Source organism: Engraulis encrasicolus, chromosome 24, assembly GCF_034702125.1.
Source record: "Engraulis encrasicolus isolate BLACKSEA-1 chromosome 24, IST_EnEncr_1.0, whole genome shotgun sequence".
NCBI lineage: Eukaryota > Metazoa > Chordata > Actinopteri > Clupeiformes > Engraulidae > Engraulis > Engraulis encrasicolus.
In genome coordinates, this window is record NC_085880.1 from 26,685,282 (window position 1) to 26,699,232 (window position 13,951).

Here is a 13,951-nt window from a genome sequence, read left to right on the forward strand (position 1 = left end):
AATTGTAATGCCATCCCCAATGAGCGCCAATACATGCAAGGAATATTCTGATTTTAAATGAAATGATGAAAATATTTGGTTTGCACGCGAGTCGTGTTAGCTCCGAAGGTGGCCATGTGCCGGGAATAATCCAGTTGCACAACTCTGTTCCACACACTAAACAGATATTAAATGTGTTTTTTCTAAACAGAATACTGACAATGATGAACTAAGGATGTTTAGTTCAAATTTAAGGACGTTTCGTAGGTCTTTGTGGTAGACGTCTTCGACGAAAGATCCCATGCCTTATAACGAATGGTCCCAAGTTTTATACGAATGGTCCCCTCGAAGCAATTCATTAGACGAAACAACCTGTACCCCTGACAATATTCCATTTGAAAGCGGAAATATTCCGTGCATGTAACCGCAATCCATGTCCGATATCCAAAAAGCTGGAATGCGGTCAATTTTTTAGTCAGGTGTTCAGGGATGGCCATAATGAGGTTGCTGACATCACTCTCCTCACAGGTTTATAAATAACTCTCTCTTCCACCCCTGTCCTTTGAGCAAGCATGGCCCAGATTATACTTATCGGGGGAAAAAAGCTTTGTGGTGGAGGTGGTGGAGAAAGCCTTTCCTTGTTATCTCGCTTAATGTATGATCGAGCTGCCTTATTTTGTCCAGTACTGTGCTTTCTCTTTTTTCAATGCTTAATAATGTATTGTACCAAAGAGATAAATGATGTAGATATGGGAAATGCAAATACAATATTAAGGTGGCTTCATTTACCGCGTTCAAGACTCTCATGTCTCCTGTCACTTATTTTACACTTACTTTGACTCTGCCGACACCCTTGTCATCTGAAGTGAGTGTGAAGGCACAGGGGGAGAGAAGAGACGAGCACTCCCAAAAGAACTTGGGGGGGAAAAAAGGCTATGGTGAGATTTGACATCTCCATCCTGGACTCATTAGAGGGGAAGAAAGGAGAGGTGGAAGAGAGGAGAGAGGTGGGGAAGAGAGAGAAATGAGGAAAAAATAGGACAAGAAAGAGGTGGAAAGAAAGGGGATCAAGAGAGAAGGATGAGAGCTAGAGACTTGGAAGGAGAAAGGTAGATGGGGGAAAAAGAAAGAGAGAGAGAGAGAGATGTTAGAAAGTGAGTGAGAGGGTGATAGAGAGAGGGGGGAGAAGAGAGAGGGCTCGGGACTATTCATGGGCTGTGAATGGAGCATTATGTTGGAGCGCCGGCGAGCGCGGTAGCTGGGACGTGTATCTGGCGCTGTATGCACACCGCACCGCACCGCGCAGACAGACAGACAGGCACTTGAGGAAGTGCTATGGGGGGCAGATGAAAGCCAGTGCCACTGCTAACATCACCACAGGCAGTTGTTCATGAATATCAAAGAACATCTGTGCGAGCGGAGCAGTCTTCAGGAATATGGGGTGAGGGGGGGTTAAGAAGTTTCACATTCGCTTTAAGCATACAGTGCCCCCCCAACACACACACACGCACGCGCGCACGCACACACACACACACACACACGCACGCATGCACACACACACACACACACACACACACACACACACACACACACACGCAGATGTGCATGCACACATACACAGATGTGCGCACACACACACACACACACACACACACACACACACACACACACACACACACACACACACACACACACACACACACACACACACACACACACACACATATGCAGTGCACCTCCCAGGGCCTACCCAGGAGCTGTCAATGAGCATACGTAGGTATGCGTTTTGCATGGAACCAATGGGTTATTTAATGCCTCGTTTAAAGATCCCCCTTAACTTGGTCTCTTATGGGCCAGAAACCCTTTGTGGTGAGTCAGCTCAGGCTAGTGTTTCTCCCCGTGCCTAGTGAGGCTTGGCTACCAAGAAAGTGTGAAACTCAGTGTGCACTCAAATCCAGTTTTTTTTGTGGGTGTAGAAATGGAGCATCTTCGTCCCATTGAAGCTGTTGGAAATACTGGGTTTTCATTTTGCCCCCATTTGAAATCCATGAGAAAGCGAGCTTGAACAGACTAAAGCGCAAATTACAGTTCTGCATCAACTGACGCAAATTGTAGCTTGGGTCTGGTTGTGAGCCAGTGTTGCTGTTGTGGCTCTGCGTGCGAGGTCTCGCATCGCAACTCATCGCGAGCCACATTTGGAACAGCGCGAGTTTCCTTCACTAAACTGCAAGCAGTACGGCCATTAAGCAATGTTGCTTTATAGCTCAGTTAGCTTAGTATTTTTACACAAATTGCAAAGGCAAGGCACTGGTATCATTTTTTGAAATACCAAGTCCATTTTTGCTTGCAGAAAATGCAAGCATGGAGGAATTTGAGTCTGTCGTTTGCATTGGGTGGAGAAACTAGGCTACAGATCTAGTCAGACTGCATGCATTGTGCTGCGAATGTATAACTGATACATCGTTTGTGACTTAGGCCAACCAATTCATTCACTGTAGCTTCATTTACTTACACACACTAGAAAGAAAGCATTGATATATTTATCAGAATATAAACAGGTCTTTAGCTCTCGCAAACTATCGGCACTGTGCTGCGACAAGAACAAGGAAGTAGCTGAGACGACCAATCACAGCGCCTCTTGCCTGCGGAGAGTCGTGTGTGTTTGTTGCGTTTTTGAGGTGCACGACAACGCGCGCAGAGCCTCTGCGTCGGGGGCATGGTCGAGATTTTATGCCCACAGGGGCTATGTGCCTGAGTGTCAGAGGCTATGCGTCGGAAGCATTAATTGGGCTTAAGTATGAGCATGGCCGAGGCCAAAAGGCCGTCCAAAGGGTATAATCTGAAGCAATTTAGATATCAGATGAATTAAAAGATGAATGGTGTGCTGTGATTCTCTCTTCTTTTGTATGAGTTGTGAACCAAGCAATTCGTCAGCACTCAGCACCAAAATACAGTCGGCTGTGTAAAGGGACTTTGAACCTTTTTCAGTTTAGCTATTGAGCCGCACAACAGACAGCTACAATACACTGTATACTGTATGCTTATAATTCTACTACCTTTGTGCTGTTGTCATGTTTTTAGTTGTTTCATCCATTCTATTCATTGTGGAATTCCAAGTAGTAAAAGGATTGTGATTGCGTGAACGTCACTAGGGTTGTGGGTGTGTTCTGACTGCCATCTGACGAGCCTGGCTCTTTGGTTGTTGTGTTTGTCACTTTCACAACATACATAATCCACTCGGACACCGAAGTAAAGTAAACGTTGCCTTTACTGGGGTACTTGGAAAAATCATTACAATGTGCAGTCATTGCTTGGCATATCACTATATTAATAAAGGTGTTATTACTCTAGGTAACCTGTAGGTTAAGTATCAATGCGCATAACATAAGGTAGTCTAATTTAACTAAAAGTAGTTCCCATATCTAATGTGAACATAATATTGGTGTAGTGGTCAGAGCCCCATTTTACAGTAGTACCCGGAGGGCCGGGCAGGGCAACTCTACTCCCCTTCGCTACATGTCTATCCTCGTCTCACCCCACCTGAACCATGAGCGTGGCCGAGGGTAGAATGGCAACCAAGAGGTTATAATCTGAAACAGTTTAGATATTGCTCTGCAGACCACAGACAGCTGCAATATACACACTATATACGGTTTCAGCAGAGAGGATATAGAAAGAGGAGAATGGGGTAGAATGTAAACATGTCTTCTGGTTATAGTTCAGCTGCATTTGTACACTTGCCGTGTACTTAAGTGTTTTCTCGATCCATTGTGGAGTTTAGGTGCCGGTGTTGTGGTAAAAGGTACAGCTACGTGTCAATCCTCGTCTGACCCCGCTGTGTTTGCGGACCATTTTCCTGAAGTGCTAATGAGCTTCTGTTCATCTGTTTGTCTTTCTTTTTTTTCTGCCCACGCTAATTAGTCTGGGGTGTTGGTAATTCCAATGGTTTGTTAATGATGAGATTGGAGAACAAGCAAAAACGAAACCAACCGCTGCAGGAGAGTTGAGAGTGGAGGGAGATGCTGTTTATATTCATGACGAGGCTGCAAAACAATGACACGGTTTAAGTCTACCCTCAGCCCTTTGATTCATGTCTCAGACCTAATCTCAATTTCTGGATTCAACTTCATAGGATGCATTCCATCCCTGCTCATCGGATTAGTAGTAGAGTATCATTTGTGTGTGGATTGCGTACAGTGCAATACATTTTGTCCAATTGTCAGTGATTGCGTGAATCATTTCAAACTTCATCAGAGGTTTACCCCTCCCACCTGAAATCACTGCTCAATTATGCCGGTTCAGGTCCTCCGTGCCCAACTACTATGAGGTTATAATAAGATCAGACTACAACATGGTGGTCGGATATCTCCTTTTGGACGGCAAGGCGAGTTTATTTGTATATAGCAATAGCAATTCGTTCACGTTCAGAGGCAGTTCAATGTGCTTCACATACGTAAATAAAAATACACACATAAAAACAGACTCCTTCAACCAAGAGGGCCATCCCATCCCAGACTCTGAAAAACAGTGTTTTGCTTTTCACAATATGAGCACTTTAAAGTGATGTTTCGGATCACGCACCCCTTGGCCGGGTTGACAGCACTGATGATGGTTTTCCGTTGAAGCGGCAGCCCGTGTCAGAACTGCAGCATGTCCCCCGCAGCACAGGGTACACACGGCTAGGAGCCTCCAGCTGCTTTTTACACACAAACCAATTTGCTCCGATCACAGTTACACGACCAAAAGACAAATGCCCCCGGAGAAAGTCTCCCTTAATTGTCAACACTGAAGGTTAATGATTGGAAAACCTTATTTGTCCAAATCATGTTTACTTGATCCCAGTGTCTCACAGATTAGACGGCCTACTGCGTCAAACAAGCCCTCCACATGCCTACTCAGAGGCCACCCCATGATCGGATCACAGTATTCTGAAAATGAAGGAAAATGGTTTATTTGATAGGGACCATATTGATGAACATGTGTATTTGAACATAATAGTTGTAATGTAAATATGCCAGAATTAGCAAAATAGTTTCTAGTTACATCTGCTTGTCATCATTTGTCAGTCATTGTGAAGGTTAATGGGCATCTGTCCGCAGTGGAATACCTTATTGGTCCATACGTTTACTTGATCCCAGTGTCTGACAAATAAATGGCATCGTTAACAAGCTGCCTGAGTAGGACATTCTGTTCTGTCAACAACCCGTGTCAGACCCACTGCATTCCCCATCAAGTCCTCCACACGCGTACTCATAAACCACCCCATGTTCGGATTACTGTATGATACAGGCTAAGGGGCCTCGGTCCGCGGTAAAGCCGTGCTTCTCATAATCTTAGCCTCTTTCCATGAAGCCACCCCCCACACGGCCTCAGCCACTGCCACCACCACATCACCGTTCCACCCACCCCCTGCTCTCCTCCTCCTCCCCGACCCCTCAGCTCCATCCAGCTAGCCATCGCCTTGGCAACGTGCGGGCAAAAACAAGCCTTTCCCTTTTGCCTTCCATCTCTTGAAGCCTGTGAGAGAGACGCTGGGGGTCGTGGCTAATCTGGGGAGGTGGCGATAAACAGCCCTGAGCCGGAGCCAAAAGCACTTCACATCCTGGCAGGTCAGCTGAGCCGCGGAGGAGCAAAGAGACGCCGGCCGCCGGCCGCTGGCCAGCCGTGCGAACGATGATGATGATGCTGCCTGCTGGGAAGAGGATGCTCCGCAGTACTCAGTGTCAGTCTGGAAGGGGGTGGGAGAGGTGGTTGGGGGCGGGTTGGTGGAGAGGTTTGTGGAGGTATTTGGGGGGCATACACAGTAAATAAAAATGCCGTGTTCAATCAGCATTTGAGTCAATTTAACATCTACAGTGTATTTGCTGCCAGAGTACTCTTTACATGTTGAATTAACACAGCTTGTTTTACTGTGCACGGTGGAGAGTAGTGGGGTGGATCAGTGGTTGGAGGACAGAATATTCATAGCAGTTTGTGGAGTGAAGTGCTGGGTTGCGGAATTCAGGGTGAGAGAGTACCTGCAGCCGACTGTCTGCCTGCCTGCCTGCCTGCCTGCCTGCCTGCCTGCCTGCCTGCCTGCCTGACTATCTGGCCTTGCTTCAGGACGGACAACCAACCAAGCAACGACAGGAGCTAGAAAAGAAAAAAGGGGGGGATGCTTATTAGCATTGATGTATTCATCCCCTTTTGTAGAGAGAGCGCTTGATTCTCCCCGATATTGAAGAGGTAGAGAAGAATGCAGATGAATTTGGTGCCAGCCAGTGAGCCTCAGCCACAGCCACAGCCTTGCATCCCCTATACCAGTGTTTCCCAACCAGGGGCGTGTGGACCACTAGGGGTACGCGAGCACACTGCAGGGTGTACTTGGAAAAATGGTCATTTTAACAAATGCATGGATCATATTCACACTGGAATAGAAAAAGCGATGTCAAACATGAGTTAGGGGTACTAATGGCACAACGAAAAGGCTAGGGGGTTACATGAGACGAAAAAGGTTGGGAAACGCTGCCCTATACCTCTCCCCACTGCCACTGTCATCCATCCCTCTTGTTCTTTTTTTTCCTTCCTTCCTACATCCCTTCCTCCCGCGGCTGTGTGTTTGCATAAGGTCGGACGGGTCAGCATAGATAAGACATGTGCACACTCTACACGTCTTAACAGGATGTGAAGAATAATTATCAGATTATATAACAAAGCGTGTCAGTACCACATTTTTTTTTTGTCAGCGAGAAATTATTTTTATAAAATGGTGTATGTGGTTGTTAACGTTGCCAAATGGAACAAAGTATGCAGACAAGCCGTTGCAGTGGAGAACATTAAAAAGCGCCGCAACCCTGGCACCCCCAAAGCTAATAGACACGACAAGAGGTCTGAATATTTTATGCCTGGCAGAAATCACTGCTGCTTGCAAAAAAAATGTCTCTGTTCCCCCCGTGTTAACAATCTTATGTAGTATTTATTTTTGCAGCCGGTGCATATGAGCGAAAAGAATCGTGAGCAAGGCAAGTGGGAACTATTTTGCCAGCATCTGTTAGACCTTTTCCTCATTATCCGCCTGTTTTACAGCCTTTAAAAGGCACAGCTGATCTAACGCAAGGGGTTGGGGATCGGTCCATTTAGAGGATTTATACCCCTCATTGCCTGGTCCATCACAATTAAGGGGTATGACTCGGGAGAGGGAGGCTCGAGTAATCCTTGACCGAGGAAGTGATTTATTTATTTATTTATTCATTGAAATGACTGGTTAGTGATTGGTAGATTTTTGCAACTCATTTTCGCGAAATGCAAGTTTTTTGGAGGAATTGGTCCGTTTTAGCGATTTATGGCCCTTCAGTGCCCGGTCCGTCACAATTAAGCTGCGACCAGGCCAGAGAGGAGAGGCAGACGACGAGACGAGACACAAGTAATCCTTGACAGGGGAGGCAGGGATTTTTTCCCCCCTCGCCCCAATCAGTCTCTTACTATATGCATGTAACCTTTGTAGTTCTTTGATTTTTTTTTGGGGTGGGGATGAAGGGGGCTTGGCAGAAGGCTTAAGGAGAGACACCGCAGGAGCAGACTCATTGTTTCAGACTCCCCTGACCTTTTTCTCTTTTTTTTTCTTTTTTGTTTTTTTTCACGGTCTCCCATATTCCTGCAGCTCATTGCTCATTGTGTAGAGTGTGTGTGTGTGTGTGTGTGTGTGTGTGTGTGTGTGTGTGTGTGTGTGTGTGTGTGTGGGTGTGGGTGTGGGTGTGTGTGTGTGTACACACCCTCATTTGCATTTATGGGAATCTAGAGTTTTGGGGATGACACTCACACACACACACTGGCAGATTCATTCTGTCTCTTTTCTCACTCTTTCATTCTTTCAGTAAAAGAATGCCAAATCACCCACACACACACACACACACACACACACACACACATACACACACACACACACACACACACACACACACACACACACACACACACACACACACACACACACACACACACACACACACACACACACACACACACACACACACACACACACACACACATACCAATCATCCACCCACCCCCACAAAGCCAAAACCCAAAACACACAGACACACCGACACACCGACACACACACACACACACACACACACACACACACACACGCACACACGCACACAGACACGCCACACACATGCAGCAGTCAGTCAGAGTAACAGACACACTTCAAGCTAATCAGGGATAAAGATGTGCTTGATGAATGGACTGTGACAGACACATTTTCTTGCAGGGAGTTGATATTCATACGAGGACAGACGTGCGTGTGAGTGTGTGTGTGTGTGTGTGTTCGTGTGTGTGTGTGTGTGTGTGTGTGTGTGTGTGTGTGTGTGTGTTTTGGCAAGGCCATTAGGGATGCAGAGGGCTTTGACGGCATCAACCAAATATTCATGACTGATTGATACGGCAGCATGCAGAAACGACGGCGTTCGTTCTCATCCTCGATGTTGTCCTTTCGCTCAACTTTCTCTCTGCCTCTCACTCTGTCTCTGTCTCTGTCTCTGTCTCTCTCTCTCTGTCTCTCTCTCTCTCTCTAACTCTTGTTCTCTCTCTCTCTCTTTCTGGGTGCGATTCATCAGCAGGATTTTTGAAGGAGCGTTTTACATGGGCCCCTCTCCCCCATTATTTAAATGTAAGAGCAGCGAAACTGAGGCTGTGCTGTGAGAGGCGGCTTTGTGTGTGTGTGTGTGTGTGTGTGTGTGTGTGTGTGTGTGTGTGTGTGTGTGTGTGTGTGTGTGTGTGTGTGTGTGTGTGTGTGTGTGCGTGCGTGTGTGCGTGCGTGCGTGCGTGCGTGCGTGTGGGTATGTGTGTGTGTGTGTGTGTGTGTGTGTGTGTGTGTGTGTGTGTGTGTGTGTGTGTGTGTGTGTGGGTATGGGTGTGTGAGTGTTTGTGTGTGTGTGTGTGAGCAGACTAGGAATCCTGAGTGATTACAGGGCAGTGGAGGATGGAGAAGTTTTCTATATTTTCCACACTATCTCTTTTGCTCTCTCTCTCTCTCTCTCTCTCTCTCTCTCTCTCTCTCTCTCTCTCTCTCTCTCTCTCTCTCTCTCTCTCTCTCTCTCTCTCTCTCTCTCTTTCTCTCTATCTCTCTCTCTCTCTCTCAAGTGTCCTGTGTATTTTGTGAAGATAACCTTGACTCCACCTATATCTGCAGCCGAGGTGCTGAGGAGGCAGAGAGAGAGAGAGAGAGATGCCCTCCTTTGTCTCCTTCGGTTTGCCCGTATATCGCTGTGATATTTCATACGATTTCACAGCCCCTGTCGTAAAACTTTTACATTATGGTAAATGGGCTGCCTTTATGGGATGTGTCTGCTCTGGAGTGGTCTTGTCGGAGATTATATAGATTGGAAACCAGCAAGACGCATAACAAGTTATCCCTCCAAGGGCAGCCATTGTCGGCAACACATAACGCGTCCCTTCCTATCAGACGCACAAATGTGATAAATTGAAGCCTCGAGTGACCAGAATGGGAGGTCGAAAATAGAACACTGCCCTACTGTACGACTTCACAGTAAAAAATATTCGTGTTATGGCCCTGCCGTGGCCAACCGGTAGGGCACTCGCCTGCCATGCGGCTGACCCGGGGTCGACTCCAGGCCCGGGTCCTTTGCCGACCCCTCCCCGTCTCTCTCTTAATTTGCTTCCTCCTCTCACACTGTCCTATCAAATAAAGTCGAAAAAGACCAAAGAAAATCTTCAAATATATATATATATAATTCAAGTGCACAACATGTTAGGGACTAACGTTTCGATGGCAAGCCATCTTCATCAGAGTCCTAACGTTTCGATGGCAAGCCATCTTCATCAGAGGACAGAGAAAAGAGGACTCTGATGAAGATGGTTTGCCATCGAAACGTTAGTCCCTAACATGTTGTGCACTTGAATTAAAAAGAAAAAGCATCCCATCTGAGCTGCTCCGGTGTCTTCTCTTCGTTCAAGATTACCTGCCTCCCTCCCGTTGATGCACCAGATGTAAAAACAGAAGCGCGTGGAACCCCTTTTTTGTGTATATATATATGTTAACATAGGTCTTAAAGAGTGACAATTAAGTGTAGATAATGTGTGGTCCCACTCAAAAAAAAGCGTTAATCTCTGGTGAGTGTAACATTTTCAGTCATTTCTACTTATTATAAATATCAAGAGTTGTAGAGTTGAATAGAAGACTGGCGACCACAATGGGGGGTCGGAAATAGACCACTGCACTACACTGCACTACGCTGCACACAATTCATTTTTTGTCTTCATCATTCAGTACTTGAGAGTGAGAGTGTCCTCTGATGCTCTCTCTCTCTCTCTCTCTCTCTCTCTCTCTCTCTCTCTCTCTCTCTCTCTCTTCACACAACCCTCTTTTTTCAATGAAATGAAATTCCCCTATGAACCCAAGGACATTTTCCTCAAATGTCGTACAGCCTCCTGTGATCAGATTTAATAATGTGTCATTAGCGACATTAGTATCATAGGCGCTGGCATTTCCCAGACGCTTTTGTTCACTTGATTGAGAATCATTTGAGTGCGGCAACTCCGCCCCGAAGTGTCTGGTTGCCATTGGAAGTGGCGTGTGTGTGTGTGTGTGTGTTTGTGTGTGTGTGTGTGCTGCTATTCTTAGAGAAATGTTGCCTTTTGATGATGAGGGAGTTCATTTATGTACTGTGTGATGACTTCAAGACCTGTGGGAAAGCTTCAGACGCAGAAACATTAAAAATACATTCATGGGCTGGTGATTTGTTGTAGTGTACGACACAGTCAATTTGAGCGTGTTGTTTCAACACTTTGACAGTAGGATCAACACGATGCACATAACATTTAACTCTTGTCTGTGTTACATTAACACTGCATGATTCACTGTGTACTGTATGCGTATGTGTGTGTGAAAAACTAAGCCTCCCCTCTTCAGTATGTATAATTCTGCACTTGGTCCCTCCTCAAGCCAAGTGCATCCCCAAAAGAGAGTGCCACTGGGAGCCTCTTTAGACGCTTAGCAGACATTTGCAGACCATAAGTAGCCTAATGGCATGGATCCAATTCAGCTCTTTACGCCACAAAGAAAAAAAAAGAAGGCACATCTAGCATGGCACCCGCCACCCGCTTTCACAGCCCACGCTACCACACACGAGCAGCTTTAGCATTTGCCCAGCCCTAGAGCAAGGGGACATGGGTTGCGTGAAAGGCAGAGCACCCCCCCCCCCCAATCCTCTGCACTCACCCACTGGCCTGCATACGTTGCATCACATTGCGTGTCACTCCTCCTCTCTCTCTCTCTCTCTCTCTCTCTCCCTCGCTCTCTCTCACGCTCTCTCTTCCATGCCACACAGTTTTGGTACCTGTCTGCTTTTGTGCCATCCCTTGGGGGGGTGGGGAGCAGTCATTAGTTCTGCCCAGACCTGTGAGTTATGGAGGTGGGGTGAGGGATGGGGGATAGGGGGGTTGGGGGGTTGAACCCCCCAGCTGGCTGGAAGGCAGCTGTCTCTGCCTCCCACTGCCTCTGCCTTCCAAGGCTGGACCGTGTCCAGAGAAACCTGCAGCCCCGTTTTTCCCTCTGACTTGCAGTGTGGAGAGAGGGAGGAGAGAAAGAGACAGAGAGAGGGAGGGAGACAGAGAGAGAGAGAGAGAGAGAGAGAGAGAGAGAGAGAGGCAGAGGAGATGAAAATGAAGTGCAGTGGACGTTGAATGCGGCTCCTCTCAGTTAGAGTTACAGACTGTCTTCGAGGGAGAGTCAGAGGATGAGTGAGTTTGAGTGTGCGCCATTGTGTGTGTGTGCGCGGCACACGTGTGTGAGTGTGCGTGTGCGTGTGTGTGTGTGTGTGCACGTGCGCGCGCGTGTGTGTGTGCGCGTGTATGGACGCAGGCACGTATCCTTGTATACCGTCCAAGAAACTGTGCGACACAAACACCCCCGTCCAGACTTATTTTAAAAGATCAATGAGGACTGACACTCTCTGGCACAGTGGCTTTGGGTTCACAGCAAGAACCCCCGTAAGCAGTAAACAGAGAAGAGGATGCACTTTTGCCAAGCCACTAAGACGCTAATGCTTCTGCTGCTGCTACCACTGCTGTCCCAGCTTCTGCTTATTGGCGTACGTCATGCTTTTTGTCCCTCTCTCGCTCTCTGTTTCTCTCTCTCTCTCTCTCTCTCTCTCTCTCTCTCTCTATGTCTCTCTGTCTCTCTCTCTCTCTCTCTCACTGTCACTATTGCTCTCTCTCTCGTTCACTCTATTTCTCTCAATCTCATTCACTGAATACGTTTTTCTTTGACCACTGCATTTTCTCTCTCTCTCGCTCTCTCTCTCTCACTATTGCTGTCTCTCTCATTCAGTCTATTTCTCTCTATCTCATTCACTAGCTATGTTTTTCTTTGGCTATTGCTCTCTCTCTCTCTCTCTCTCACACTCTCACTATGACACAAGTACTGTCCCTGCTGCGACTTACTGTAGTGCATCATGTTCCTTGTCCCCCTCTCACGGTCTCTCTCTCTCTCTCCCTCTCCCTCTCCCGGTCCCTCTCTCTCTTTCTGTATTGTTTCCTATTCGCACTGTAGGTCCCAACTGCTATGCGGACACCGCAGTGATTCCGGCGGGCCGCGAGGTGAAGATTGACGAGTGCACCATCTGCTACTGCACCTACGAGGAGGGCACGTGGCGCATCGAGCGGCAGGCCACCTGCAGCAGGAACGAGTGCAAGCGGCGCAGATGAAGAGGTGCGAGCCCCGGCCCTGGTCCGGCCCCAACCCGGCTCTGGGGGTGGCACGGCACGCTGATGGAGGAAAGGGAAAAGGGGGCTGATGAACTTCTCCATCATCACGCATACATATACTGTACATGCGTACGTAGCGTATACGCGTGCTGCGCGTGTGCAAATGCACACATACAGTACAGTGCATTCACCTCTGGACAGCTACACTAACACGCACAGACACATACACACACAGAGACGCACACACACACACACACACATACACACACTCACACACACACACACACACACACACACACACACACACACACACACACACACACACACACACGGATGAGCAAACCCACACATACACAAGCACAATCAAACACACACTCAGACACTCTGCTGGACACCCGCACATTCATACAGCATGGCAGCAGTAGCCACCCACCATTCAGGAGGACCGTGGGCACGGTTGGGCTGCCAAAGGTCGGGGCCAGTGGCAGGTGTCAGAGTGCCTGTCAGCGGAGCAGCCGCTAAGTACCTCCATCACCACCACCACCGCACCTCCAGGCCTGACAAGCAGCCCACACCACACCACACCACACCAAGCCTGCACTGTGACACGGTGGCCTCCACCATCACCCCCATGGTGGGCGTGACAGGTACTGAAGGCAGCAGCAGAGAGGTTGGTGGTGTTGGGGGGGGGTCTGTGTGGGGTGGGTTGAGGTGGATAGAGAGACACATAGGTACTGTTAGTGCCCTGTCCTGTCAGGCTGCTTTGCCTTGCATGCTTGATGTACAGAGGACATCTCGTTCAAAGCTGACATAATGTTCCATGCGGTGCTGCTGCCAACGTCGCATCGCCTTACAAATAGTATACCAGGCACACGAGCCTGTGCGTGCGTGCGTGCACGCACACACACACACACACACACACACACACACAGACACACACACACACACACACACACACACACACACACACACACACACACACACACACACACACACACACACACACACACACACACACACAGACACACACACACACACACACACATACACACACACACACACACACACACACACACACACACACACACACACACACATGAACAAGTCACACTGTGGGGCTATTTACCTGACAGCATGAAACCAAGTGTCTCTTGGAGTACATGATTATATATAATATAAACTTTCTATGACGATTTATAATGTAAAAAAATGATATTTATTTATTTATTTATTCATTTATACATTATATGAATTTATTCAT

At 47.5% G+C, this 13,951-nt stretch overlaps 1 protein-coding gene across 1 annotated transcript in view; it reads left to right on the forward strand.

Moving 5' to 3' along the window:
* Positions 1-12,921, forward strand: part of vwc2 (von Willebrand factor C domain containing 2) — a 23,684-nt gene extending 10,763 nt beyond the window's left edge. The window contains exon 3 of the mRNA XM_063191834.1: positions 12,536-12,921. Coding sequence (XP_063047904.1) covers positions 12,536-12,690 — 155 coding nt within the window. The 3' untranslated portion in view covers positions 12,691-12,921. The remainder of the gene's footprint in view (positions 1-12,535) is intronic.
* The last annotated feature ends 1,030 nt before the right edge of the window (positions 12,922-13,951 follow it).